The following is a 24,488-nucleotide window of genomic DNA, read 5'->3' as shown; positions in this document are numbered from 1 at the left end:
AAGAGTTCAAAGGTTGTTTTCATCAAATATTAAACTATATTCTTAACGCAAGAGAAATCACCAAGGTCGATTCTGATTTTATGTTTGTTGAGCATCTTCTAATGTAATTTTCTAACACTCTTCTGGAGATTCATATAGAAGTATACAGGTAGCCCCGTTTGGTCATCAGACTGAAAATATCTCTGCTTTTCTGTATTATTCTCTTCATCTCTGGTGACAGCACTAAAAGGTAAAGGTAAGGACTATTCACTCAATCCTCCGTATGCAGTAACCTTGATTCTGGTGTTTTTTTCTGGTCATTTAAACTCATATTCCCATCAACAAATGACACAAATCTTTCCACTGTAAAAAGTTGTTGCTTTATTATTTCTACCTGATTCTACCCACGAATTCTAATCATATCTGTAACTTACTTGAATCAGTTTTACGTAACAAAACAAGTGAATACTGTTTTAGCATAATTTAAAGTTACATTGACTGCGCCTTGCTGAATTTTGCTTTAATGAGAAATTGTGATTTGGGGTTATTATACATATTATGTTGCGTCCAAGTGAAAATCACAATTGACAGTGCTAATCACTAATTGTGTGCTAATAAGTGCTAGTTTACAGAATAAACAGAATCCGCTAAATGTCCAACATAATTGAACATTAAACTTTAACATAAACTACCAACATCTTTCCCTGAAAAACCTAAATTAACACTTAATCCCTAAATTTACTTGCATTTACCCTTGCAAAGTATGTTGGGAACTACAGAGCCACCGCCCAGGGCTGTGTTTCCCAAAAGCATCGTGAACTGAATTGATCGTAGAAAATTGGTGGCAATGGTCACTTAAGCGCTATTCAGACGGTAATTGTTTCTCAGATGGAAGTCTGTAAAAATAGATGTGATGCCACCTCAGTGATAAAACTTGTGCATTCGGATGGTGATTTATTCACGGTGGAGGAGCGAATTTTGTGATCCTGCGCACCTGGGAACATGCTCACGTGCTCAATAACATGATTGACTGCTGTAAATAAAATGTAATATGCTTAGTATAATAAGAATAAATGCATATTTAATTTAATAATAGGAAAATAATATCATTATTATCATTTAATTTAAATCTGTTTAAAATAGGAAGATATATAGACGCACATTATAGTTCAAATATTGTTTTGTCTTGTATTTTATCTCAAAATAAAGGAAATGAGCAGAAATAAGTGACTACTTATTTACATGAGGTAATCATAATGCTGCGGTTATTTTAACATATATAATGCCGTAATAACAGCCCAGAGATCTTCAGAGATTTAGATTAGAGAGATTTTAGAGATTTAACTCAGTAGTGAGCACATGCATGAACACTTGGCAGTGTTAATTTAACATGGGTCTTTAGTTGTGTACTATTACATACATTTTACTGGTTTCATTTACGCATGGCTCACATTCAGTTTATTAATACAAATACATCAATATCATTTGTTTAATTTATGTATTACTTACAGATATGAGTCACATTCAGTTGAATAATTTGTAAATGTTAAAACTATGTAATTCAAATAGATGGAAAATGTATATGCAATTCAAATATATGCAATGCATTCTGGGAGCCACTGATGAGTTTTGTATGATGCACCCAGAATGCATTGCAGCATAAAGCATGTCACCGTTATTGAGATTCATACGCTGATTCTTGAGGTTCATGTTTGTCTCGTTGAAGGGGTTTTAAACTTATTGTACACAGTTTTTATTTTTATTGAACTCTCCAGATTTTCTGATTAAACTGCTGCTTGATATCATGCTGTAGAATCCCAAGATTATGATGTGAAACTAGTGCCAGATATTAGACTCTGGCTGACGTCAGACCACGGTGTTTCCCAGTGTTGATCTGAAAATTCAGCTTTTGTCCCCGTTATGATTGAATCACAGGACCGGATACCAGTAATTTGCCAAGAGATCTCTTATTTATTATTTTTATATATCAGACATAGTAGAGACATTGAAAAGTTATTGTCTCATGCTAGCTGTATGTTTCTCCATTCCTCCATTTCTCTCCCCTCTCCATCCTCCCTCGTCCCTCCTCTCCTATCTCCTGTCTCTTTCTCCCGTCTGAGGCAGGATACTCAATTTGGATGTTATATACTTCTAACAGAGGATCTCACTAGGAAGAGACTTCCTTAGAAGGAAGAGAAACATGCGTCCTATGTTTAAAATAGAGCGTATTTAGCCCTCAGGTATTCCTTACTAATTAGTCACACTCATACTCATTGGTGGTCAAATGTCACCATACACCTTAACTATTGTTTAATTAAATAAATGTTTTATATTTTAGTTTAATAATATTTATTGAATATCCATTAATGACCACTTAAAATATTGTCTTATTAAATTACAATTAGTGTAGTAATTAAGGTTAAAATAGAGAATTCCAATGCAAAGAGAGTCATTTTGTGGCTGGAAAAATAATAATTTTAATTTGTAATGCCATTACCCACTGGTGCCTGTATGGCTCTTTAATAAATATACATGTGTCTAGTCTAGTTGTGTAAAAAAAATATTGCAGAACATAACTTCTTACTTATTTGTAGGTTTTGCATTTGAATAACTATTTAGACATGATCAAACACTAGATTTCTGTGATGTATCTATTTGAAATAACACTCGTGAGACCGCATGGCTGACTTTTAAGGTCACTCTTTACTGACTCAAAAAACTGAGAAAACAAGCGCAAAGCGCGTAAACCAGGCCCCGCCCATTAGCTACGGAATCTCTACTGGGTAAAATGCAAAACTTGAAAGCATTCAATACATCACATTTACCCCCCATTTTAAACAAAGGTACATTCAGCTTCACCGGAATCTGCATATAGCAAACCTCAACAAAATTATTTCTGTTTCTACTGACAACATAATAACAACCCTCTTTTTTTTTTTTTTTTTAATAACAGTAAAGTGCCAGATCTATATTTACGACAATAACAGTCCTATCAGTAGCTACAAAAGTGTCTGCTTCATGTATTACAAGTCCAAACGTTTAGGTGGGTTTCTAACTCTGGAAGAGCGACTGGGACTCTGAGTAACCCCTGTAACCCTCCCACAGTCCTGTTGAGAAAACTCAGAAACTGCTTGTTTCTCCTCTTCTGGTGCACAGGGTTGAAAAGAAGTGTCCATCTCTGAGCAATCAGTCTCTTTAACAAGTTCATCTTCTTCAGCCCTGGGTATCAACTGATCACCATGTCTCCTGAAAGTGACATCAGTGTCTCGTCCCTGAACTTTGTAAGACACTGGCCCGGTTTGCTTTACTATCACACCTGGAACCCATTTGTTCCCTCCTCCTGTGGTGTTACGAAGGTAAACCGCATCTTTCTCAGAAAAAGACCTCTCCACCGCTCGTTGGTCATTATAGAACTTTTGCAGATACTGCTTCCTGTGAACAGTGACAGCGACATCTGGATGAACAAAATCCAGACGAGTACACACATGGCGGTTAAGGAAAAGATCCGCTGGTGATTGACCTGTAGTGCAGTTTGGAGTAGTGCGATACTGCATCAGGAAAAGCGAGATCTTATTTTCCAAGTCCATTGTCAAATGTGCAAGTTTCTTTATTCCGCTTTTAAATGTCTGCACATACCTTTCTGCCAGACCGTTGGTAGCAGGATGACCGGGAGCACTCGTTGAATGGAGAATACCATTTTGCTGTATGAAGTTTTTGAACTCCACAGACGTAAATTGTGTTCCATTGTCTGTTACAATGTGCTCCGGCAGTCCGTATGCTGAAAACAACCTCCTTAGTCTCGTGATGGTCGCTTGTGAGGTGAGGCTAGGCATTTTAAACACCTCCAACCACTTTGAATATGCATCCACAAGTATCATGAACGTGTAACCCTGGAAAGGACCAGCAAAGTCTATGTGCAGTCTTTTCCAGCTTTGACCCGGAAATTCCCAAGGGTGTAATGGAACTTGACGTGGTGCTTTTAGTTCCATCTGGCACGACTCACATGCTCTGCTAACCTGTTCCAGGTCTGCATCTACTTTAGGCCACCACACATACTTGCGAGTAAGAGCTTTCATCTTAACTATCCCTGGATGACCCACATGCACTTCTTTCAGCACATTTTTTCTCAGTTTCTCCGGAATTATCACTCTGGTGCCCCAGAGCACACATCCTCTCTCTGCAGACAATTAATTTCTGCGTGAGTGATAAGCTTTCAAACTCTCGTCCACATCCATTGGCCAACCCTCCATTAAATACTTCAGGACTTTGGATAACACCTTGTCTCTGCGTGTTACACGTGCCACTTGATCTGCATTCAGAGGAGCTTGTTCAAAATGTTCGGCGATTAAAGCATGTATATTCTCTGACACAGCCGCTGTGCCCACATCCGTCGTGTCAGGTAAGGGAACCCGTGAAAGACCATCCGCATTACTGTGTTTCTCGGAAGGACAGTACTCAATATGGTAATCATAAGCTGAAAGAATGATCGCCCACCTCTGAATCCTGGCTGCTTCCATGGTGGGTAGACTTTTTTGTTCTCCGAACAAAGTCAACAGAGGTTTATGGTCAGTTACCATCTTGAACTTCCTTCTCCACAGATATTGATGAAACTTTTTTACTCCAAAAATGAGCGCCAGTCCCTCCTTCTCAATTTGTGAGTACTTTTTCTCAGCAGGCGCAAGAGTTCGTGAGGCATAAACCACTGGACGTTCCTCTCCGGTGGGCATGGTGTGTTGCAGAACCGCTCCAATTCCATATGCCGACGAATTGCAGGCTAAGGTAAGTGGAAGACTTGGATCATAATGTACCAGAACGCTTTTGTCCGTCAGCAAATCTTTGCATCTTTCAAACGCCCTTTGCTCTGACTGTTTCCATTCCCAGGTTACATTATCTCTCAACAGCCGGTAGAGAGGAGCTGCCATTGTTCTTTGGTTGGGCAAAAACTGTCCATAGTAATTGACCAAACCCAGAAATGCTCTAAGCTCCTTTACACAGGTAGGTGCTGGTGCATCCTTGATCGCAGTAACCTTGTCTGGAGATGGATGAAGGCCCTTGCTGTCTAACACAAATCCTAGATATTCAATTTGCGTTTTTCCAAACTCACATTTTGACTTTTTCACTCTCAAGCCGTTCTCCTTGAGTCTTTGCAACACTGCCTGTAGCCTCAGCAGATGTTCCTGTTCTGTTCTTCCAGTGACCAGTAGGTCATCAAGATAAACGACAACATCCAGATCTTTCATGATGTTCTCCATAATTCTTTGAAAAATCGAGGATGCTGAGCTGACACCAAACGGTAGTCTATTGTAGACAAATAATCCTCTGTGAGTGTTGATGGTCAGCAGCTGTTTGGACTCGTCATCTAAAAGAACCTGCTGATACGCTGAAGCTAGGTCTATTTTAGAAAACACAATTCCTCCACTCAGTGTAGCCATCAACTCCTCAATCGGGGGTAATGGGTACGTTTCAGTAGTAGCTGCTTGATTCACGGTTAATTTATAGTCTCCACACAGTCTTATGGTTTTGTCTTTTTTTATCACCGGCACAATGGGTGCTGCCCATTCACTGTGTTTAACAGGCGTGATTATTCCAGCCTTCTCCAGTCTGTCCAATTCCGCGTCAACTTGAGCCTTCATGGAAAAGGGCAGGTGGCGAGCTTTACAAAAACGTGGGGGAATTTCAGGATTCACCAGTATTTTTGCCTTAAGCCCACTGAGTGTTCCTAATTCCTCTTTGAACACCTCTGGACACGAATCTATCACCTCTTGAAGTGTCTTTGCTTGATGCACTTGACTGACATGTTTAATTTTTTTCCAATTCAAGGTAAGCTTTCGTAGCCAATTTCTGCCACACAGAGCTGGCCCCTCCCTTTTACTACAATTAAGGGTAGCAGTTCACTTTGTCCTTCATAGCTCACCTTCGCTTTTAAACTGTCCCAATACAGGCATAATCTCTCCTGTATAAGTCTTAAGTTTGACTCCTGCGACCCCTAGTGGCTCTGTTGGGAACGCATCTTGGAACATTTCCTCAGATATGATACTCACGGCTGCACCGGTATCAATTTCCATCATTAATTCTTTGCCATTTACCTTAAATGTCTCTGTGAATGACTTTTTGTCCTTCTCATCACTTAACAGTGAAAACATGGGAAACTTGGTTTCCTCTGCCTCCACATACCTAGTGTTTTTGTCAGCAAAACTTTAACTTTTTCCCATTTTTCCTCTGCATGCTCTTTTAATGTGGCCAATTTTTCCACAATTATGGCACTTTGCCTCCTTGAAGTGATACACCTGAGGGCTGTGATCTTTGCCATGACATCTGTAACACGTCTTCCCTCTCTGATCCGAATGGCGTGCTGCTCGCGCATCCACTTTATGCACTTCTCCTGGGCGCGCGTCATACCCTCTCAGCTGCTGCGTGTCTTTTTCCGCTGTCTCCATACTCAATGCGATCTCAAACGCACGTGCAAACGTCAGATTCGATTCTGACAACAGTCGTCGTTGGCAGGCCTCGTTGCGGATTCCACTTACAAAACGGTCACGCAATGCCTCGTCCAACGTTGCACCGAACTCACAGCTCACAGCACATTGTTTCAGCTCCGCTGCATAATCCGTCACAGATTCATCAGCTCTTTGGTTGCAATGATTAAAACGAAATCTCTCCACTATCAGCAAAGGCTTTGGCTCGAAATGGCTCTTTAAAATGTCCACAATGTCTTTGTACGACTTATCTTTGGGCTTTTCTGGTTGTACCAAGTTCCTCAGTAAACCGTAGGTTGTATCTCCCATCACACTCAACAGGGTCGCAACCTGTTTCTCCTGGCTTATGTCATTCACCACGAAGAACTGCTCCAGCCGTTCAATATAAGCCGACCAAGACTCCGCTTTCGGGACAAACTCGCCTATGTTTCCAACAAGCGCCATAATTTAAACTTTTACTGTGATGTATCTATTTGAAATAACACTCGTGAGACCACATGGCTGACTTTTCAGGTCACTCTTTACTGACTCAAAAAACTGAGAACACAAGCGCAAAGCGCATAAACCAGGCCCCGCCCATTAGCTACGGAATCTCCACTGGGTAAAATGCAAAACTTGAAAGTATTCAATACATCACAATTTCTTTAAATGTAAAATTTTAAAACGTTAATAACTTACATTCTAATATTTTAACAATACTTATTTAAGCACACACACGTGAATCTTAATGAATGCAAGCAAATATAATCCAAGAAAAGTTTAAAATAGTGTTAAAAAGGCAAACTTATTTATCTTTATATGTACAGTAGGCTATATATGAATTGAAACTGAATTAAGATCGAAATCGATATAATCTCCAACATCCCCCCACATAAGTGCTCATGGAAGAGATGAGTTTTCAACTGTTCAACTTTTCAACTTTGAATGTTGTCAGTGATTCTGAGTTTCGGATGGCGGTGGGAAGATCATTCCACCAGCAGGGAACAGTGAATATAAATGTTCTGGAGAGGGATTTCATGCCTCTCTGTGATAGTACCACAAGCCGTCGCTCCTTAGCTGAGCGAAGGCTTCTGATGGGACTGTAGACTCATAGAAGCAAGTCAAAGTATGCAGGCGCGGAGCTCGTGGTGGCTCTGTAAGCGAGCGTTAGCACCTTAAACTTGACGCGAGTGGTAGCCAGTGTAGAGAGATGAAGAGTGGTGTGACATGGGTCCTTTTGGGCTCGTTGAAGACAAGACGTGCTACTGCCTTCTGGATCATTTGGAGTGTTTTGATTGCACATGATGGGAGTCCAGCCAGGAGCGCATTGCAGTAGTCAAGCCTAGAAATGTCCAGGGCCTGGACAAGAAGCTGTGTTGCGTGTTCAGTTAGGAATGGTCTGATCTTCCTGATGTTGTTCAGTGTAAACCTGCATGAGCGAGCTGTCTTTGAAATGTGTTCCTTGAAGGACAACTTGTCATCAAATTTTACTCAAAGATTTCTGACCGACTTTTTTAATGGGCAAATCAAGGATGAACCTAGCTATTGGTAAGGAATATGAGAGGTTCAGTCTTTGCCAAGTTGAGCTGCAGGTGATACCCTTGCATCCACGCAGAGATCTCTGCCAGACAGCTGGAGATTTGTGCAGCTACTGTGAGGTCGTCTGGTTGGAATGAGAGGTAGAGCTGTGTGTCATCAGCATAGCAGTGGAATGAGAAGCCATGTGCCTGAATGATGGGTCCAAATGAAGTAGTGTAAATGAAGAAGAGGAGAGGTCCCAGCACGGAGCCTTGAGGAACCCCTGTGGTCAGTTGATGTGCTTTAGATGCCTCCCCTCTCAAGGCAACCTTGAAAGACCTACCTGTGATATAGGACTCAAACCAGTGGAGTGGGATCCCTGTTATGCCCAGTGATGAGAGGGTGGACAGAAGTATCTGATGATTGAGAGTGTCAAAGGCAGCAGATAGGTAGAGGAGGATGAGAACTGATGATTTGGAATCAGCTTTAGCTAACCGCAGAGCTTCATTGACCGACAGTAGTGCAGTCTCTGTGGAGTGGCCCCTTTTGAAACCTGATTGGTTGATGTCCAGCTGATTATTCTGTGAGAGGAAAGATGAAACATGGTTGAAAACAACTCGTTCAAGTTTTCACTATGAATGGTAGGAGAGAGACAGGTCTGTAGTTATCTACGAGTGATGAGTTTAATGTGAGTTTCTTTAGCAGTGGAGTTACACGAGCCTGCTAAAATGTAGTAGGGAAAATGCTGGTGCAGAAATGATGTGTGTGAGTGCTAGCAGGAGTGTAGGAGAGATGGCTTGTAGGAGGTGTGAGGGGATGGAATCTAGAGGACAGGTGATAGGGTGGCTGGAGAGGAGAAGTTTAGATACTTCTGCCTCAGTGAGTGTAGAGAATGAGGAGAGGTGATGTTCGGCTGTGGATTTGGCTGATCTAAAATCCTGTGTGTGTGTGTCGGGGGGGGGGGGGGGGGGGGGGGGTGAGAACTGACTGCTGATGGTTGTTGTTTTATTTGTGAAGTAATGGGCAAAACTGTCTGCAGATAAATAGGTGGTGGAGGAGGATAGTGGAGAGAGTTGAATGTTCTGAAGAGTGTGCGTGTGTTTGAGGTGCTGTTGATCTTGTTTTGGAAATATGATGATTTAACCGCATGGACTTCATCTGAAAAGGATGAGAGCAGAGATTGATACTTAGGTCAGATGGGTGGTTGAATTTGTGCCATTTTCTCTCTGCTGCCCTGAGTATCATCCGGTGTTCACAAATAACATCAGATAACCAAGGGTTAGAGGGAGAAGCTCGTGCTGGCCTAGAAGATAGAGGACAGATACTATCTAGACAAGAAGTTAAAGAGGAGCATAAAGTGTCTGTTGCAGTGTTAACATCCATAGAGGAGAATTGTGTGGGTGAGGGAAGAGAGGATGACACAGCAGAGGAGAGATGAGAAGGAGAACGTGAGTGCATGTTTTGTCTGAAAGTAGTCAAGTCAAGTCACCTTTATTTATATAGCGCTTTTTACAATTCTGATTGTTTCAAAGCAGCTTCACAGTGTTAAACAGGAAAATAATGCAAAAGAATTTGATTCGGCCGTACAGCTGCTCTGGAGAAAATGGTGATGTCATCAGCTCAGTTCAATTATCATACAGTGACAATGTGGTAATTTAGTAAAAAGAAAGGGAAAGTGAAATAAGAAAAAAAGACAAATATTGTTGTTTTAATAAAACCCTTGGAATTCTGTTTTGCTTATATCTATATAATCTGATCTTTACAAAAAAAAAAAAAATGTTTTAACTTGTGTTTTATTAATCGTAGCAACAATGGCAGCACCCGATGATCCCCGTCGGCGCAACAGTATGGACCATCCTCCTGGAATTGAGTAAGAGAACGTTCTTATGCATACTAACTTGATTCAGAGAATTATTGAGTTTTTGTTTTCAAATTATTATTTTTTTTGATTGATTATTGTATTATTTAGCAGTATTAATAAAATAAGATTTGAAGTAGAGTGGGGTAAAATGTACTCCTACTGTTTTTCCCAAAATAACCACTAGATCAAATCAAGATATGTTTTTGTTGTTACTATGGACGACGTTGACCAGAGTGATGTAGATGTTTTTACCACAAAGCTTACACTGGTGATGTACCTGAGAGAAAACGGATTTCATAAACTCTTTTACAATATTGTATGATTTTCACCAATGTAATGTGCAAGGTTCAAATCTGTATTTAATATTTTTCAATGTCTTGTACCTTTGACAGTGTTAAACATGGTGCCATGTGGCTTTTGTGTGTATGTACACTTTTAGGATGAAATCGGAAAGTTTTATAAATGGGTCCTTATCTCCTCCATCCCCAGCACAATCCCTGAACTTAATGGTCATTGCCCATGTGGCAGGACGGTGAAGGGCAGCAATTTACACTAATATACAACTAGAACATGATAGAGCAGACTACGCCACCCCGTTTCTGTGAATGGGGAAGTTTATACCCAAAATAGGGCACACAGGTTTGTTACCACTGAACACAAGAGATGTGGATATAAATACTAAAATGCCTTTATTTCACAATAATAATAATAACTAGAATGTACATTTCCTGAAGAAAATGTGAGTGGTGCTTGCCGTGGCAAAAAAATCCTCTCGGATGCTATGTTGTGTGTACTGGATTCTCACCCGAAACAAAATAGGCCACCCCCAAGTCTGTACGATGTTGTGGAGCTAGGATATGTCCTATTCATGTGTTTGTACGGTTGCTAGGGTACTCTATATGGTTGCTATGGAGTGGCTATACAATTTATGGGGTGACATTTAAAGACTATTTGCCAGTCTGAGTCAAAAGACCCAACCCCCATGCCTCTACGATGTTCTGATGCAGAGATATAGGTCCTTGTAAACGGTTGCTAGGGTACTCTGTTTGGTTGCTATGGAGGGGCTTGGCAGCATCCAATGATGATACTGCTTGTCAGTATGAATGATATAAACCAACCCCCATGTCTCTATGATGTTCTGATGCAGAGATATAGGTGTTGGTATACGGTTGCTAGGGTACTCTGTTTGGTTGCTATGGAGGGGTTTGGCAGCATCCAATGATTATACTGCTTGTCAGTATGAATGATATAAACCAACCCCCATGCCTCTATGATGTTCTGAAGCAGAGATTTAGGTCTTGGTATACGGTTGCTAGGGTACTCTGTTTGGTTGCTAGGGGGGCTTGGCAGCATCCAATGATGATACTGCTTGTCTGTATGAATGATATAAACCAACCCCCATGTCTCTATGATGTTCTGAAGCAGAGATATAGGTCTTGGTATACGGTTGCTAGGGTACTCTGTTTGGTTGCTAGGGGGGCTTGGCAGCATCCAATGATGATACTGCTTGTCTGTATGAATGATATAAACCAACCCCCATGTCTCTATGATGTTCTGAGGCAGAGATATAGGTCTTGGTATATGGTTGCTAGGGTACTCTGTTTGGTTGCTAAGGGGGCTTGGCAGCATCCAATGATGATACTGCTTGTCTGTATGAATGATATAAACCAACCCCCATGTCTCTATGATGTTCTGAAGCAGAGATATAGGTCTTGGTATATGGTTGCTAGGGTACTCTGTTTGGTTGCTAAGGGGACTTGGCAGCATCCAATGATGATACTGCTTGTCTGTATGAATGATATTAACCAACCCCCATGCCTCTATGATGTTCTGAAGCAGAGATATAGGTCTTGGTATACGGTTGCTAGGGTACTCTGTTTGGTTGCTAGGGGGGCTTGGCAGCATCCAATGATGATACTGCTTGTCTGTATGAATGATATAAACCTACCCCCATGTCTGTATGATGTTCTGAGGCTGAGATATAAGTCTTGGTAAACGGTTGCTAGGGTACTCTTTTTGGTTGCTATGGAGTGGTATGGCAGCATCCAATGATGATACTGCTTGTCAGTATGAATGATATAAACCAACCCCAATGTCTGTATGATGTTCTGAGGCAGAGATATATGTCTTGGTAAACGGTTGCTAAGGTACTCTGTTTGGTTGCTATGGAGTGGCTTGGCAGCATCCAATGACAATACTCCAAAGGCTGCTTGTCAGTATGAATGATATAAACCAACCCCCATGCCTCTATGATGTTCTGAGGCAGAGATATAGGTCGTGATTAACGGTTGCTAGGCTGCTTGATAATGGTTGCTAGGGCGTGGCTAGGAAGTATTGAAGGTGATTTGTGATTGGCTGTTGATGCCCCGAGTCAAACAAACCCACCCTCGTGTTTCTATGACACTTCTATCCAAAGATATCCCTTTGATCTCTTTCAATGGAAGTCTATGGGATCAGTTGCTAGGGAGCTCTAAATGGTTGCTAGGGCGTGGCTTCATATGTTGACAATCATCCTGAGATAGTGATTGGCTGTCTGAGTAAATTGAGCCCACCCCCTTGTCTCTGAGACACTGTGAGCCAGAGCTATGGTCAATACAAAATCCCTATGCAATTTCCCATAGTAAGAGAAACGCATGCGTTTTATGGGACGTCCCTCCCCATAGTAAGTCAATGGGGCAAATTTAGGCAGCTCCTGCACCCCAGGGGTACAACTCACACCCCTTTGCGATGTGTCATCTTACAGGGCCTGTCAGCCTCTTCAAATGTGGTGACCCACGAGTTTCTACGAAATCCTCGCTTAGAGTTATGACTTGTTAATTTTTTTTTACATTTTTCCCAATGTTAAGTCTATGGGATTTTTTTCGCTACTTTTTCGCCCCTGGGGCGAACACCGCACCCCCGACCCCTTAGAAAAGATATAGCACACCATTCCCGAATAGGCCGCACGTTTTGACACCTCATTCATGGGTCTGTGACGAAAAATGTGGGAGGAGTAGCGGGACAAAATGTTGTCCGGAATAAGAATAATAAAAATAAACCGATATGGGGTGAGATATTAATATTTAGGGCTTGCTACGCAAGCCCCACTAATATTAATAAGTATGGAGAATAACAATATTGATGCATTGCTTCACAAGCAACACTAATAGGTATGTTTGAGAGTGATGGTGATGCCTTGCGCAGCAAGGCATCACTAAAACTCGTTCTGGGGCTAGATAGTAATAGTGATGCCTTGCTACGCAAGCACCACTAATTAGTTAAAAATGCAGAAAACTGTGGACCAAACAAAGAAAAGCAATGAAAGAAACTTACCAGTAGTGTGGCTAGCTGAACAGTGAGTATCATAAGACACACCTCTCACGCAATTATGCTCTGCACAAACACTCACACTGCACACACACACACACACACACACACATGTTTGGTTTTCATCTTTTATGGGGACTCTCCATAGGCGTAATGGTTTTTATACCGTACATACCGTATATTCTATCCCCCTACACTGCCCCTGCCCCTAAACCTAACCCTCACAGGAGACATTCTGCAATTTTACATTTTCAAAAAACATCACTTAGTCTGATTTATAAGATGTTTTCCTCATGGGGACCTAAAAATGTCCCCACAAGGATGAGGATTTCGGATATTGCTATCTTTGTGGGGACATTTCGTCCCCATAACGTGATGATTACCAGTCCACACATTACACACACACACACACACACACACACACACACACACACACACACACACACATGTTTGGTTTTCATCTTTTATGGGGACTTTCCATAGGCGTAATGGTTTTTATACCGTACATACCGTATATTCTATCCCCCTACACTGCCCCTGCCCCTAAACCTAACCCTCACAGGAGACATTCTGCAATTTTACATTTTCAAAAAACATCACTTAGTCTGATTTATAAGATGTTTTCCTCATGGGGACCTAAAAATGTCCCCACAAGGATGAGGATTTCGGATATTGCTATCTTTGTGGGGACATTTTGTCCCCATAACGTGATGATTACCAGTCCACACACACACACACACACACACTCAGTGAGGGAGACGCAGTTGTCAAATGGCAAACACACTCTGTGAGAGAAACACCACCACCACAGGACAAAAAGCAGCTCGCTTCCCTCACTGGGGGCCTTCAGCTCCTGGAATAAACAAAAAAAGAGAATGTAAAAGCACACTTAAACACATTCAATCAACAACTTGCATTGGAATAAGTCCTAACCATAAAGGAGGACAACCATGGGCAATCTACTGGCCCCAGGGGTCAGACAGAGATGTATAAATGTTCAAATAGGTTCACGCCATGAGCAGCAAGGAATCAAAAGAAAAGAACAAAACCAGAAAGGAAAAAAAAATGGAACAAACCATATAGGTTCAGTTACTCACAGCTTTATCTGTATTTGAAGAACGTCTCGGTTACGGATGTAACCCTCGTTCCCTGAAGAGGGAACAGAGACGTAATGTTAGTGACTAACGAATGGGGGTTTCGCTTAGAAGCCTATCATCTTCGAGCTTAGAGAAAACGCCCAATGGCGTGCCAATGCCATGGGGCATGCAGAATTTGCATACATAACTCCGCCTCACCGCGTGAGTATATAAGGAAGTATGTGGCAATATCGCATTATGTTACCTGCTTGAGGAGCCAAGACTGAACTCCTGCGTTCCAGGTAGCACAGCTGATGTGGCAACGGGACGTTACGTCTCCGTTCCCTCCTCAGGGAACGAGGGTTACATCCGTAACCGAGACGTTCCCTTTCGTTCAGTCACTACGACGTAATGTTAGTGACTAACGAATGGGGGTCCCAATATAATCCCGCCACTCAGCTGTCTTCCAGTGCCCTGCGTAAGTGTGAGTACCCTGTCGTAAGACTAGTACGGACGAAGGACTCCCACTTATCACAGGAATGCCAAGGTACACTGGGAAGAATATCCCAGTGAGGGAATGCCAAGATGCCTACCCGTGGGGAGGACTTAAGAACACATATGACCCGCTAAGGGCTGCATATGGGAAAACTCTAGGGTACCAGCCGAAGGTGGATTTTTAACCCTAGGGGTGACGGGGACACGCCAAGGGAAGAAACCCGCTCACTGCGGAGACTTACGGTGAAATACTCGTGTGGGGGTCGCCGGAGGGGAACCATGCACACGGGGCACCTGGCCGGACACGAGGGTTTGTGGCTCGCTTAGAGGGCAGACACACAGGTATCGGCGTAAGCAGTGCTGGAGGAACTCAGGGCTCTCGGGGAGCTCACCTGAGGAAATATCGCATGTATCCAGTCCAAGGAGTGGAATGGCAAGCAAGCGATGACACCTGAGCCTGGCCCATTACCGGCCCCTCGGCGGGGCGAGTACATAGTCGGACACTGGCTCCACTCGGAGATTGCAGAATCTGGCGAATGTGTTAGGTGTCGCCCAGCCTGCAGCTCTGCAGATGTCTGTTAGCGAGGCGCCATGCGCTAGAGCCCAAGAGGAGGTGACACTCCGAGTGGAGTGTGCCCTTACACCAAGGGGACATGGTCGACCTTGCTGCTGGTAAGCCAAAACAATGGTGTCCACTATCCAGTGAGACAGCCTTTGCTTTGAGAGAGCACTTCCCTTCCGCTCTCCACCATAACAGACAAAGAGCTGGTCTGAGACACTGCGTCATGTCTACGTAAGCGTGGAGAGCGCGTACTGGACAGAGCAGTGCCAAGGCTGGGTCTACCTCCTCCAAAGGCAGCGCTTGCATTTTCACCACCTGGCCTTTGAACGGAGTGGTGGGAACCTTGGGCACATATCGAGGCCGGGGTCTCAGGATCACATGAGAGTTAGCCGGCCCGAACTCCAGGCACGCTTCGTCAACCGAAAATGCCTGCAGATCCCCGACCCTCTTAACGGAGGCCAATGCGGTCAGCAGAGCCGTCTTCATCGACAGGAACTTAGGCCCAATCCCATTTCTACCCCGTAGCCCTTCTCTTTCCCCTACCCCTTCGTTTTGCGCGTTCACGTGAAGGGGTAGGGGTGTCTCGATTCTTTTTTGACTGGAGTGGTAGGGTTAAGGGGAACGGCCATATAGCCCTTCAAACGAAGATTTTTCAGGACCACACTTCGAACATCTACATGAGGAGTTTCCCTCCACCGGCTACCGTGCTGCTAGAATGTGTGTGTGTTGCCACTCGGGATCAATCGCTTGCGTGTCCGCCTGTCTGCTGTTTCTCCGTAGCTTGCTAAACTCACTATTTGGGTGATTTGAACACATATTAATAATAGTTAAAAAATATATATCTGGTCATCCTTCATAACGCAGTCGATATTTACAATACATATCGTCTGTAAACTCTCACGTTACCAAGGCAACGACTGACTTGATGTATAACGTATGAACATTATCGCAGCACCACAGTGGATAACGAAACCATATCCGTACCGGCCGGGTCGGATCAGCACGGAATGGAACGGTTAATAAACAAAGAACAGTTCGGTCCAATGGAAAAGCTTCACTAGTCTTGTATGTTCTGTATCATTCTGTATCATCTTAGGAAACTCTGGCTCATATGTTTTTGAACTGAAAACGAGCGCCATTTTATTAAGTCGCAAAACTCTGTTGGGAGTTAGTAATTTGTTAAACGTGCTCGCGCCTGATTTCTGTTAGATATAGCCTACGCACTTCATTGCTGTTCATACTGGTTAAATGTCACAGGATTTTATAATAAAAGAAACGGGGTATGATGACGTGTAATGGTATAGTAGTGGTGTCTCATTTCTTAGGGGAATATTTTCACCCCTACTCCTTGGCACTCTGTTTCAAGGGGCAAGGGGAACAGGTAGGTATAGGGGTAGGGGAAGGCGAAGGGGTATAAAATAGAATTGGGATTGGGCCTTAATATCAACTGACCGCAAAGGCTCAAAGGGAGGCCTCTGCAGAGCACTTAGAACTACTGAGAGGTCCCAAGAGGGTACGAGAGGAGAGCGAGGAGGATTCAGTCTCCTCGCCCCCCTCAGGAACCTGATGACCAGGTCGTGCTGACTTACCTTTTTGTTCTCCAAGAGATCGTGGTGGGCAGAAATTGCGGCCACATAAACTTTGAGGGTGGAGGGAGACAGCCTTCGCTCCAACCCCTCTTGGAGAAACGAGAGCACGGACCCAATCGGGCATTTCCAGGGGTCTTCTTGGCGGGAAGAGCACCAGGTGACGAAGAGGTTCCACTTCAACGCATAGGCATGCCGAGTGGACTCTGCCCTAGCGGAAGTGATGGTGGCGACCACCGTAGGTGGCAGGCCACTCAAACCTGCCGCGTCCCGTCCAGGAGCCACACGTGGAGGTTCCACAGGTCGGGACGCGGGTCCCATAGGGTGCGCCGTCTCTGAGTAAGGAGGTCCGGTCTCAGAGGAATAGGCCAGGGAGGGGCTGTCGCAAGGAGTATGAGTTTGGGGAACCAGGTCCGGCCGTGCCAGTACAGGGCGACCAAAAGGACCTGCTCCTTGTCCTCCCTGATCTTGCACAAGAGCTGTGCGAGTAGGCTCACTGGGGGGAACGCATATTTGCGTAGGCCCCGCGGCCAGCTGTGCGCCAGTGCATCCGTGCAGAGCGTGCCCTCGGTCAGGGAATAGAACAGGCTGCAGTGGGAAGAGTCGTGGGAGGCAAACAGATCTACCTGCGCGTCCCCGAACTGTTCCCAAATCAGCTGGACCGTCTGGGGATGGAGTCTCCATTCTCCCGGGAGAGGCTGAAACCGCGAGAGCTCGTCGGCTGCGTGGTTTAGGACTCCCGGAATATGGACAGCATGAAGGGACCTCAGGCGTTTCTGACTCCATAGAACGAGATGGCGGCGAGTTGAGACATACAGCGGGAGCGTAGACCGCCCTGGTGATTGATGTACGCTACTACGGCCGTGTTGGCTGTCCGGACAAGCACATGTTGACCCTTCAGCAACGCCCGAGCGACATCCGAGCGCGCCACCCCCAAAAACCAATCATCCAACCGCGAACGCTCAGGTCGGGGCGGAGGGTTCCACTCCAACCCAAGCGCTGCGGCGGCCCGAGACAGCATGGCTGTCAATTCTGGGTACGACTCGGGCAATGCTGGCGCACCCGAGGGTGGCAGCACAGCCGAATCATCATCCTCAGATGACTCCAGCCCACCTTGTGATGCGGCGATAGAAATCTCCTCATCTTCCGCCGCACCAAACGCCACAGTCGAGACGGCAGGAGCCGGCCCCGATGTAGACGCCTGGACACGGACCGGGTCAGGTGCATGAGAGGGGGGTGTGGGCCGAGGCATGAGCGTCGGAGCTTTGTTACACACCGTCACTCTCAGATCACCCAGGCCACTAGCCAAAGTGCCGCCTCCAGTGGAGACCGCAAATCGGGGTGTGGCAGAGGGGACTCTCGCTCCGGCATCCGCACGGAGTTCAAGGAGTCTCGATCGTAACACCGAGATGGCCATGTTCCCGCAGAGAGAACATGAGTCATCCACGAGCGCCGCTTGAGCGTGCTGAAAGCCCAAACACGTCAAACAGCGCTCGTGCCCATCGAAAGGCTGAAGGGATCTACTGCACCCAGAAGTGCATGGGCGAGACATTCTGAAAAGGACGTGTCACGCGCAAGCTCTTTTGTGAGAGGAAAGCCTCGCAGTCGATGCCGAAGCGCCCAGGGAAACACACACCAGCTGTCAAACGGACCACTGCGCTGATCAGCAGGCAGGAAGTATGCGATCACTGGAACGCGCCGTCACACCAACACCGACTGGAAAGCTGCTCGTCTCGAAGAAGCTGACAGAGTCTCAGAAGGCTGTAGGAGTGAAGAGGTAGGTACTCTTGGCTCCGAAAGCAGAAACATAATGCGATATTGCCACGTACTTCCTTATATACTCACGCGGTGAGGCGGAGTTACGTATGCAAATTCCGCATGCCCCATGGCATTGGCACGCCATTGGGCGTTTTCTCTATGCTCGAAGATGATAGGCTTCTAAGCGAAACCCCCATTCGTTAGTCACTAACGTTACGTCGTAGTGACTGAACGAAAGGGAACTGCAAATATGCAGGTGCTCCATCAGAGCACACACAGCTGCAATACGAGCGAAACATAAGTCACTATGAATCACACCACAACAAACGTTAATCCATTAGGGTAAACATACAGTACCTGGGGTGAAAGACAGCCTGTACCCAACAGTAACGTCGCACTGACCCTACCCATGACCTGGCTATAGCAAATACACACACTTAAACAGTGCATAGGCACTAGCAACAACGTTAGCCAAACAGTTAGGTACATACCTCCCGCGGAGCTGCGCGCACGCGCCCACACACAACAGCGATTGTACGATGCGCACCCAGATGGTATAAATTACGCCTTAAAAGTCCCATGACGTGGATTTTTTTATTATTTTATGTTTCCTGAGGTGAACTTATATTGTTAGTATGATTTTTACATCACAAAATGTCATAATTTAAAAATAAAAGGCATTTTTTATATCCTGATATTAGCCCTCTGGCTTGAATGCTCTGTTTCAAGGGGCGTGTCTGCTGTGAGACTTCAGTGTAAACGCCCACTATTGTGATTGGCTGACAGCTTTGCATTTGAAATGAGTATTAGATTATACGGAGGAGTGGGCATGGTTTAGCGAGATCTGCAAGCACTGCCAGAAAGAGACTGAGAGATGGACTGCATGTGGACCAGAGAGACGGAGAGCTGGAAAAAGATTGCTGAGAAAGTTATATTGTACTGAGTTGTTGAGAGCGATGTGAGCGCAAGTTTATTTTGTTTGTATCTGAGAGTTCTGAATAAACACGAGTGCCAGTCACACCGACCCTGTCTTCTTCCAACTTATTCTACGAACTTTGTAACACGTGGAACCTCTCTTGAATACTGTGAATGTGTTGATTATAGCATTATTATAGATATTTTCCCATCACATGTAAGGCTGCAGTGATGAGCATTGAGTACACAGACAGTCTGTCCATCGCGTGAATACAGTGATCTCGTCATTGCAGCGCTATTTCTCTCACAAAATGCTTTGACCACAACTAACACAATATCGATATGAATACAGTAAGAGCTTCGTTTTGCAGCATAACAGCGTCATTCATTATAACGGCAGTTTGGGCAAGTGTGCAGATACACACTACGATACGCTGATTGTTTAATCACTGGCTTGATTCACTGATGCATAAACAGTTTTCAACGATTTAGAAAGAAAGTCTGTGTGAACTTGAATGATAAGCTACACATCAGAAATCACTGATCACAGATCAGGCATTAATGAACATTGTTACTCACTGTTTGTGGCGGTGGGCAATACAGACTTTCAGCTAAAAAGGAACTAAAAAAAGGCTTCAGTGTTCATTTGTTCATCCAATTATTGAGCAATTATTATGCTTCGCTCTCTCAAAAGCCATGATATCTCGTGGACAAACTAAAATCGCGCGCATGCGTTCCTACTTCCAAGCTCATTTTCTCATGGGCGGGAAATATTCTCTGGGCAGGCAAAGCAGATAAAGGGGCGGTAACATTTCTCCTTACAACGTCATAAGGAGGAGATTCAAGATCAGCCCGATTGAGCTTCCATTTTCTCAAAGGCAGAGAAAGATAGCAAAAGCTTGATTTACACCGATTGAAATTTCTAGAAACTTGGGGACCATATACAGGCTAGGGGAACTCATATTAATGTTAAAAAAACTCAGAAAGTGAAAATTTCTTGTTATGGGACCTTTGAATATGCCAGGAACGGCAGCCAGTAGGGTGTCGCACCCGTCATTCAGGGGACAACCACATCTAATAGGGCGGGATGTATACCTATACTGTCCTACTATACCCAGAACAGAAAAAAATGCTTCGATACTTTGGTTTTATTATTTTTGTGTGAAAATTTTTCCTAACATCACTGATATGTAGAATGCAAAAATGTTTTCTTGTCAGAATATACAGCCACATTTCTGAAAAATATAATGGAATGTGGTCCCTACAACTATTCAGGTCAAATTAATTCATATAAAAATTCTGGTATTCAACTATCTTTATCTAAAAGTTACATGAAAGCATAATAAATATAAAGCATTTTACTCCCTATTTTACAGACAGCCGAGTCTTCCATCAAGCCGATCAACTCTTATTCATGAAGGTCCTCCAAAACGATATCGTCTACATACAGAGAGAGAAGTGCTTGATGATAATGGAAAAGTCAGAAAATGGACTTATGGGATAAAAGACACCAGTAAACAAAACAAAACTGTTCTGCTGGTGGGAGAAACCGGCGCTGGCAAGACGACTCTCATCAACACCATGGTCAACTACTTACTGTGTGTAAAGTTTGAGGATGAACTGTGGTATGAAATCACAGAAGAAGAAGACAGAGACCAATCAGAATCACAAACCTCTGAAATCACCATGTATGAGGTCTGTCCTGAAGAGAGTCCTGTATCGCTCACCATCATTGATACTCCAGGATATGGAGACACTAGAGGACTGGAAAAAGATCTGGAAGTTGCTGAGAACTTATCCACTCTGTTTCACAGCAATGATGGCATTCGTGAAGTTGACGCCGTGTGTTTTGTGACTCAAGCATCTAAGAATCGTCTCTCAGACAGACAGCATTACATCATCAGTTCAATTCTGTCTTTGTTTGGAAAAGACATTGTGGACAACATTGTGTTTCTAATCACACACTCTGATGGTCTGCCACCCAAAAATGTCCACAGTGCCATTAAAAAAGCTCAAATCCCCTGCAGACGAGACAAAAAAGGCCGACCTGTTCATTTCTTATTCAACAACCGGCAGGCTGATGCCCGTCACAATGAGAGACGTTACCTTCGTGCTCAGAGACACTCCTGGGAAGAAAGCATGAATGGCATGAAGGACTTCCTTCAGTCTCTGAATGAAATGAACAGAAGAAGTTTAGAGCTGACTTCAGATGTCCTCATAGAGCGCATTCAGTTCGAAGCATCTATCTGCAACTTACAGCTGCGAGTCGAAGAGAAAGAGTCGAAAAAGTTAGAAAAAATTCAGATCCAGGAAGCAATGAGACAAAACAAGGAAAAGATTGAAGGCTTTAAAAATTTTTCTTTTCAACTCACAAGAGCAGTGAAAGAAAAGGTGCCCATTGCAAGTGATTCATGGATGAGCAGGAAGGCGATAACCTGCACTGTCTGTGAGGAAAACTGCCATGAGTACAACTCCTGGTGGTTTTCTAATCCCAGCAAATGTGAAGTCATGAAAAACGGATACTGCACTGTGTGCACAGGGATGTGTCATCACAGCAAACACGTCAAAGAAAACAAGAAGTATGTAATCAGAACTGTAAGCACAGAATTTGAATATAACTCTGTAAAAAAGGAATATGAAAAAGCTCAAAAAAAGTATGAGAAGTTTTCAGATATAATGGAACATCTTGAGAAAGATCTGCAGGAGCTTGAGGATCAAAAGTCAATTCTTCTGTCCGATGCTTACCAGACCATCAAGAATCTGTCTGAGATCGCATTAAAGCCAGACTCGGCCTTCACTCTTCAGCATCTGGACTTCTTCATCCCCAGAGTGAGGGAAGCTGGGAAAGAAGACTGGGCCAAAGAGCTGGAGGAAATGAAGAGAACCGCTGAAGCTGAAGAAGCTAATAAAGACGCTCTGAGTTATCTGAGAGCTGGGCTGCTAAAACTTTTCCTTGGTCCAGTGAAGAAATGCAAAGAAGACAAGAGATGAATCAATGAAAATTAAGAAGATTGCTCACAATGAGAAATCAATACTGGAGACTTTATGTATATATGGAGACTATAAGACAGTTTCATAATTGTATTAAGATCATTTTCATTCATGTTTTAGTGTTTGGTTCAATCAATGGAAGAATGCATTAAAAAACATTTTAATCTCCAATATTTTAGCTCATGGACTGTAATAATAATGTCATTATTTTGGGTTACTGAATGATTGATTTAACTAACAGAAAATGTGGTAACCACAGTGATTTGTATTGTTTGTCCTGATTTAACCCTTCTACATTTTGAGAGTGGGGGCAACATAAGGAGTCAACCATTACCATAACTCTCTCCAGGACAGCCAGGAACCTTGTGGTTGTGATTGATGATCAGTTAACCTCTCAATTAGCGCCCCTATTTTTGAGCATTTTCTGAAAACGACATACCCAAATAAAAATGTCTGCAGCTCTTAAACACTATGGTCTATATTCATAAATCTGATCTTATTTTAAACTAGAAACTTGTTTTTTGTTTTGTTTTTGTTTTTTACCCAAGAGACATAATAAGTCAAAGTAGTATAGGAACAGAGTAAAACAAGGTAAAATATACATGTAAGGGACTCATGTTTTTTTATTGAAATTCACATAGGGAAAAAATTATGAAACTTTAATGTTAAGGGCCTGAAAATAACAGAGCTTACACTGGTGATGTACCTGAGAGAAAACGGATTTCACAAACTCTTTTATATTGTATGATTTTCACCAATGTAATGTGCAAGGTTCAAATCCAGGGTATATACAGAACTTCTTAAGTTGAATTTAATACCTTTTACTACCTTTTTTAATACCTTCAAAATATTTTTTAATACCAGCGCGACTTCAAGCTGCAACTATAGACGGGTTTCCTGTTTACAAACATTACAGGGTGCGTGCGCATCCTGGAGGCAGAAAGACAGATCGCTGAGCTGGTCCGCTACTGCAACAACCTTAAGTATTGAAGCTTTCCTTATTGTTTGTATATAACTGCTGACTCAATAAAACGTGATTTTAGTTGGATCTGTTTGTCTGTCTTTAATTTTGCAGTGTTGCTGTGATACATGTATGAATGATCATGTTAGGCTAGTAATGTACTAGCCGCATCTACTGGACAGCGCAAATTTGTTTTTATTTACGTGCCACATTTCATGACTGCACATATATACACAAAATACTAAACTGTAAATAAAATATTTGACAATGGATTACGTGGGAAGCCTTAGTACCTCTGACCGTGCCGATTATATATATAAAAAAACTTACTCTCAGCAATGGTGAGATCTTGCCAGATCCTTACGCTATACATGACGATCTGTGGATTGTGGATGACAAAAAATGGCCAGCAATTGAATCGCCTGATATATACAATTATCTAATTCAGACACCAAGTGTGTATACTAGAGAAATTATTAGAGCGTACAAATCCCTCGATGCATACAACTACGTGCGGTCATGTGCAGCTTGTTAAATACTTTGATGCTGCACCGGATTTTTGCGTGTTGAGGTCAGGTGTGCTCCCTAGTCAAAGGCAAGGGATTAAAGCCAAGCCTTATGATGCCTGGGTGTATGTCCACAAGGCCCTTGGGTACATCCTCACGGCTAACTGCAAATGAATGGCAGGGTACGTCTACCTATCAAAATGTACCTGCAATAACAAAAATATTTTTTTGGCAAACGCATGCTTCCCCCTAGGTATGTTAAACATCAGGCACCCAGCACTGGCTCTGTTGGTACAATTAACCACGCAGCAACTCCTTGGCATTTTGACTTACAGACACGCTGCTACCAACCTACAACACGAGAGGTCTCTTCTTTCTGCCTCTCGGGTGCGTGCGCAAGCAGTGATGACGTCGCCGAGAAATCCATGTATAGTAGCGTAAATGAAATATCTTTCCAAATGGAATAACATTGCATCACAATGTAACGAGGTCATTTTAACTTAACATCAACTGCCCACA

The 24,488-nt window shown here is 43.5% G+C and overlaps 1 protein-coding gene across 2 annotated transcripts; it reads left to right on the top strand.

Annotated features, from left to right (window-relative positions):
* Positions 1 to 23,549, top strand: LOC307141142 (uncharacterized protein). Of its 2 annotated transcripts, none has more exons than XM_079841112.1 (3): positions 1 to 235; positions 9,759 to 9,822; positions 20,888 to 23,549. In XM_079841112.1, the coding sequence occupies exons 2-3, from the start codon at positions 9,764 to 9,766 to the stop codon at positions 22,500 to 22,502; spliced, it is 1,674 nt and encodes a 557-aa protein (XP_079697238.1). In that variant the 5' UTR covers positions 1 to 235; positions 9,759 to 9,763; the 3' UTR covers positions 22,503 to 23,549. The 2 variants fall into 2 exon arrangements, with proteins under 2 accessions (XP_079697238.1, XP_079697239.1); XM_079841113.1 differs by having other exon boundaries at positions 29 to 229.
* The last annotated feature ends 939 nt before the right edge of the window (positions 23,550 to 24,488 follow it).

Source organism: Gobio gobio (assembly GCF_949357685.1).
Source record: "Gobio gobio genome assembly, chromosome: 2".
Classification (NCBI taxonomy): Eukaryota; Metazoa; Chordata; class Actinopteri; order Cypriniformes; family Gobionidae; genus Gobio; species Gobio gobio.
The sequence above is the reverse complement of the archived record's forward strand: the minus strand, read 5'-3'. Positions and strand labels throughout refer to the sequence as shown.